Here is a 5700-nt window from a genome sequence, read left to right as displayed (position 1 = left end):
AGTGCGGCGACTGCCAAGGCTTTTGGTACATCATCGACTCCCAGGGACTGTTGGAAATATATATTTGGAGACGATGATTTGGATTTGATTGATTAAGTTTATGTGTATGCACCTATCTAGCGCCTGACGATGTCAAGCACAATGGCCATTTCTGCTTTATAGGTTTCTGGTTGGGACTGTGCTTAGGAACAGGATTGGAATCAGTTATTTACATCGTCATAATCAAGCGAATCGACTGGAACGAAATGTGTAGGAAGGTAAGTAAAATGCTTCACTTTAAAGTTAGTAATATCGAAATTAGCAATAACTATGATATTTACGCAATCTGATACGTACACTAAACTTTGGAACGGAAATACAATCAAACATTACATGGTGCCCTATTGGTGCAAAGCAATTTCTGCCGATATTTCATTTTCGGGCCACGAGGAGGACAGAAATCAAGTTTATCAATCGTCCACCAGAGTAGCCCGATATTGTAATAAAAGGTTTGATATTAAAGTTACTCATGCATATGATCGAGTACATTGTGTCAGACAATAATGCACATTCTCTAATAAAGTGGTTGAACGTTGTATGGCACACGTCAAACCACCAGTTTCCATTAAGGTAACACTTTTCCTAGGAATAATATTGAAGAACGGACAGCTAGAATTCAATACAAAAATAAACAATGTACACCATCTTGGCGTTAATTGATAAAAATGTTGTATGACATAGCTGCGTTTGACTTTAGAAGAAGAGAGAAGTCTTCACGAAAGCGATGCCAAGTTGAAAGCATGCACACCAGCCACGGTGTGTACACGAGCGGCCTTTATTTTATTCTGTGTTTCAACGGTCGTGGCAGCCCTTGTCGGCCGATTCGAGCTCGACTGGAAAGCTCAGAGAGCAATGTCCTTTTATCTTTCTCTTTAACAAGAATTTGCTCTCGACATTTATTGTCTTTGTTAAGGTAATCTATGAGACAAAGATTTAACCTCTGAATGTTTGATCCCATGTAAAGTTGAGAAAATATTTGCAGACATCAGTGAATATTGCTAGGGAAATGCAGAAATTCAAAGCGCGATGTGGTAAGATATAAGGCCCTGGAGATTTACAGACTTGTGTGGATCAGTAATTGATCCAGTTTGCATTTATCAAAACCTAGTTAAATAATAAAAGGGGGTGGTTTGTCCGCAAAATGACAGCATTATGCGATATGTATCTTTGCTTGGAAGTTGGAGTGGGTCTGAAAAGTTGCATTAGATTCTATTCTTCAAAACCTCTGGATGGGATCTGCTTGTCGTAACATACCCACTCGTTTGGATACGATAGGCTTAGGTGTTCACATGTAAGTTTGACAATTTGTTTCATATTTCCTTCCAGTCGTAGTAAGTACTTATAAAATGGGAATCAGTGGGTTAGTGTATGATAAGGAAATGTCAGATGTTCTCCTTATTTTGCAACCCGTATGAATGAAGGCACTGGAGATGAATAGAGGAATAGGTGAGATTAGGTAGTCTAGGTATTGAAGGATGAATAAAAACATATAGGCTCAGGGAAGATGAGTAATGAAACTGAATAAATGGGTGCATGGGTGGATAGATCAGGAATGTTCAGACGAAAAGGCATACAGGCACAATCCCAGCTAGACAGCTAGGAACACTTGTGACGGTCCTGCATCTTCACCAGCAGCAGAAGCAACATTTACATGACAGGAAAAAGCAAACGACTCCGCCTTCTTCTTCATTACATTCTATCCCATATTCTCTTGTCATATCCGTTCCAACTCCTCCGCGAACCTTCTCACACGCCTCTCATTCTTCATCACAATACTCTTCAACCCCCTCGCTTCCTTCATTGAGGATGCCTGCAGTTCTGCCCTCTTCGCAAACCTCGCCCTTAGACCAAAGGCGATAGATTTAAGCTCAGGGTACTTGCGAGCCTTCTCTGGCATGGTCTCGTCTATCCTACCAATCCCGTCGTCGGTCACGGTAATGTTGGTGGTAGATTCGGTTGTGAGCCTCTCGTCATGCATGACTCGACACCTAAGAGTATCAGTATCATCTATGACTCCTCAGCGGTTATACAAGCCAACTCAGTGTCGACCTCGGGGATGACTACATGGACATCCTCGGCCCCTACCTCCACCACCAACTCCCCTTGATGGGCCGGAAGTTGCTGACACCGGTTTTCAGCTAGTGCGGAAGAAGAGAAGAGCCTAAAAGTAAATCCATCATAGACAATGTGTTTCAGTTTTCAACCAATGGCACCAACATTGGCGTTGCTCAGTCAGTCAATTTTACTGCTGTTTAAGAGCTAGAAAGGTGCAACTATCCCCTCGAGATCAAGGCGATCACACATCCATTTTTCCACACAGTTTACTTCCGATAGCTGTAAAATAAACAGCAAATGGAAAGCGGAAATAAGATCTTTGAGCATAGATTTGGCAGCAGCACCTTGGACACTTACTATCACAATCCCACGAACAAAATACTAGAGCCCCAAGCAATTCTTCCTAATTTAAATAGAAAGGAAGCGACCTTAATAAACTCAGCAAAGGTTAAGCGCGATTGAGTAAACACTGATAGCCAGCAATAAGTGTTTTATCCAAAGAGCACAGGACACGAATCCTGCAAAGTAGGCAACAAATCATCAATGAATGAAAATGGGTGAGAAAGGTGGAAAGGAAGAAAGACGGATTTGGAGACCCGACTTTGCGTTGAACTTCTCTCTACTATTAATCAGGCTAAGCACAGATTAATTGAGCTTTCAAATTTACAGAGATCAAGGGGAGATAAGGGGCTTATACCGAGGACAGAAGCACAATAAAAGAAAGATGAAGAAAAGATTGAAAATCAAACCACTTTTCCTGTGACTTTCTGGCCTCTACCGGAACCATCCCTGCTTTAATAGAAGTTGATGCCGATAAAGCGTAAGAAGCAGGATCCAACAGGAAAAAAATCCACTTTACCAGGAGCAACCTTCGATTCGGTTACTTCAGGGAGAGTCGACTGCTGCCCCATCATCGTATGCCTACCAGGAGAAAGGAAGCATAAATGTTGTGTACATTAAGGAAACCAATTCTTCAATGACTTCGACCCTCTGCTCATAACACGTTCACTGATGAGCCCATTCAGAAGACGCAGAAGACGCCCTACCGACTCTTCCAGCTTTGCTGACAAGCTGAATGCGTGTTCAGTGTCTTCAGCCAGCGAGATCTGCAAGTGGACCAAACCCATTGGCACCCCCAAAGAATTCGGTAACCGGATTGCAATTGACCGGATATGTAGCATTTTCACAAGTCATCCGTGACGCATCGTACCCCATCAGATTCAAAAAAATCAACACCTCTGAACTTCAATTATATACCTGACCAATGAAGATGCCATGCACGCACACGTTTTAATCTTTAATCGCATATGAATCAACCATACAAGCAATCTTAACTTGAGCTATCTCAAAACACGCGACTAATCCACGTGTAGTGCTTGGAAATTTTAAACAAAATCCACCAACTAGACGAGTCAGAATGACCAATGTGTTGCCAAGTAGGCTAAATAAGAACTGTTGGATTGATCATTGAAGCAGTAATTAATGCACAAGCAAATAATAAGTAGACGAAGCAAATACAGAGAGAGCACAAATGGAAACACGGTTGGATGGACACGGAATGAATGGATACGAAATGGATGGCTGCAGGATAGCTGAGTAGTTTGCATGATGAATAGACAGAGAGGGGGGCAAAAAAGGGAAAAACTAGAGAGACAAAAGATGGCAGACTGTACGTGCGACAGTCACCTTGGCTTCCCACTCCGCGACGCTGGCTGACACCCGATTAAGAATCTGCTCCATTTCCGTGTACGAAACCTCCTCAGCCGCCAAGGCGGACCCGATGGCATCAGTGGAATCAGCACGCTTGCAATAGACTATCTTTAGCTCGCCTGACACCAGTATGTACGTAGCCTACGGTGCTGCCTGAGCAGGTGCCAGTTGCCCGTAACGTGCTACGCTCAGTGTCGGTAAAGACGTCTGCATCTCCACCGCAGCTGTTTTTGGTGTTGAATGCTGTAAGGTACAAAAGATACCTGCAAATCTCATGCATCTAATCTTCCAGCAACTCTACGTCTATTTTGGTCCTACATCCACATTTATTTGCCTTCTAAGGAATGAAGTCTAACATAAAAGAATAGGCCAACAAAAAGACGGATGAACTGGTGGATGGGTGAAAACGGGATGGATAGATAGACGGATTAATATGCGGATGAATGATCAGACTAAGGGATTTGGTTCTAAATTTTTTAATGGAAGGATCGTATCTGTCACATCATATTTCATGCAAATGGAGCCAATCCTACACATGTCTTCCACACTAAATAAAACACCAGTTAGGCGGCAAAAAATCCACTCGGATTGGAAAGGTGAATTAATAACGGATAAACTCATGGAGATCCTTCAAAAATGGCATATCTATCATGGCATATTCTGCAATATAGTTAATTCCCAAAAGGCTTTTAAGGAAACAACTGGATAAACAGGCCTTAACATCAAAAGTGCATTCCAGAAGATCCATTCCAACGGCAACAGTTTCGATCGACTTCAAAAGCAGCCGCACTAGAACCGAATCCACCTACGTCGACAGTGCGATTACATGGCGTTCCCATTTCAGCGTTAAACCATACGAAATGACATAGTGGCAAGGCAACAGAACTGGAGAAAAGGTCAGACTATGCTGCACAAATTAATTCCTGGCGTGCTTTATCGACTCGTTATCGAGCAGCTCCAGGATGACCGACGACAAAGTGTTCATTCACCTAGCATACGTGGCAACACAAATCACTTCTCATCAAACTATTCACAGGTTAGTCTTCCAGTCAGTCAATCAGTCGGCAATCTAAGTCCAGACATCTAAGTAACATTCAATCGGCAAGAATCTACGACAACTATTGCTTAACTTGGTAAAAAGGGAAGCAGCAAATATTTAGGTTAAGTAAAAATGACTCGACAAATGCTTGTAATGGGACAGAGAAGACTTGCATTCTACACAAATTAGGAGTCTTCAATTTTCACCCATCGCCCTTCTGCAAGGCATCGATGGGCAGCAACACCCACTTGTGCGCCATGTTCCGCCACCCACGAGGCTTACTCGGCTCTGCCGTCTCCAACGTCTGCACTCTTCATATCACGCCGACGAACCGCGTCACCACGTCACTGAAGGAACAGTGGTGGTAGCTAAACCATCAATAATAACCCAATCATTTTCAGGTGCAGTAAGAGACATCACCATCACACCTTATCTCGGTAAGCTCATAGGGACAACTTTTTCTATCCTGGGTGTTCACGCTAGGAGGCGGCTGTACTCCCAGTATATACCAACGCAGTACTTTCTGCTGTGTGATTGACAAACCTTATATCCATCTCCATTTTAATGAAAGAACTTCGGACAGTCTGCTAGGACAATCCATTTTCAGACTGATGACCGTAATAAATCATGGAAAACCAAGAAACGCTAGTTGCCAATAGCAACTCTACCACAATCCAACAAAGAGAAGAATAAAATGGAAAAAATTAGTCATATAGAAATCATTACGATCGTGAGTCAAAAAAGAAAACATAAGCCACCAAGGTTTGAGGGGGATACCACAATCCTATGTGTTTTATCGGCTCGCTTTTTGTTCAACACAAGAAACACCCACCATCTCAAAACACACCTAAACGACC

At 42.7% G+C, this 5700-nt stretch overlaps 1 protein-coding gene across 1 annotated transcript in view; it reads right to left on the bottom strand. All coding sequences in view use genetic code 11, as the record gives it.

Moving 5' to 3' along the window:
- Window positions 1–1753: 1753 nt before the first annotated feature.
- EGR_11094 (hypothetical protein) overlaps window positions 1754–5700 on the bottom strand; it is a gene marked incomplete at both ends in the record, with an annotated part of 4164 nt that continues 217 nt past the window's right edge. The window contains 6 exon segments of the mRNA XM_024500343.1: window positions 1754–2027; window positions 2078–2177; window positions 2954–3015; window positions 3076–3200; window positions 3781–3912; window positions 3929–4047. Of these exon segments, the coding sequence (XP_024345244.1) occupies window positions 1754–2027; window positions 2078–2177; window positions 2954–3015; window positions 3076–3200; window positions 3781–3912; window positions 3929–4047 (812 nt within the window).

This window comes from Echinococcus granulosus, assembly GCF_000524195.1.
Source record: "Echinococcus granulosus chromosome Unknown EG_S00377, whole genome shotgun sequence".
In the NCBI taxonomy this organism is placed as follows: domain Eukaryota; kingdom Metazoa; phylum Platyhelminthes; class Cestoda; order Cyclophyllidea; family Taeniidae; genus Echinococcus; species Echinococcus granulosus.
Note: the sequence above shows the minus strand (reverse complement) of the source record. Positions and strands in the feature narration are given on the sequence as shown.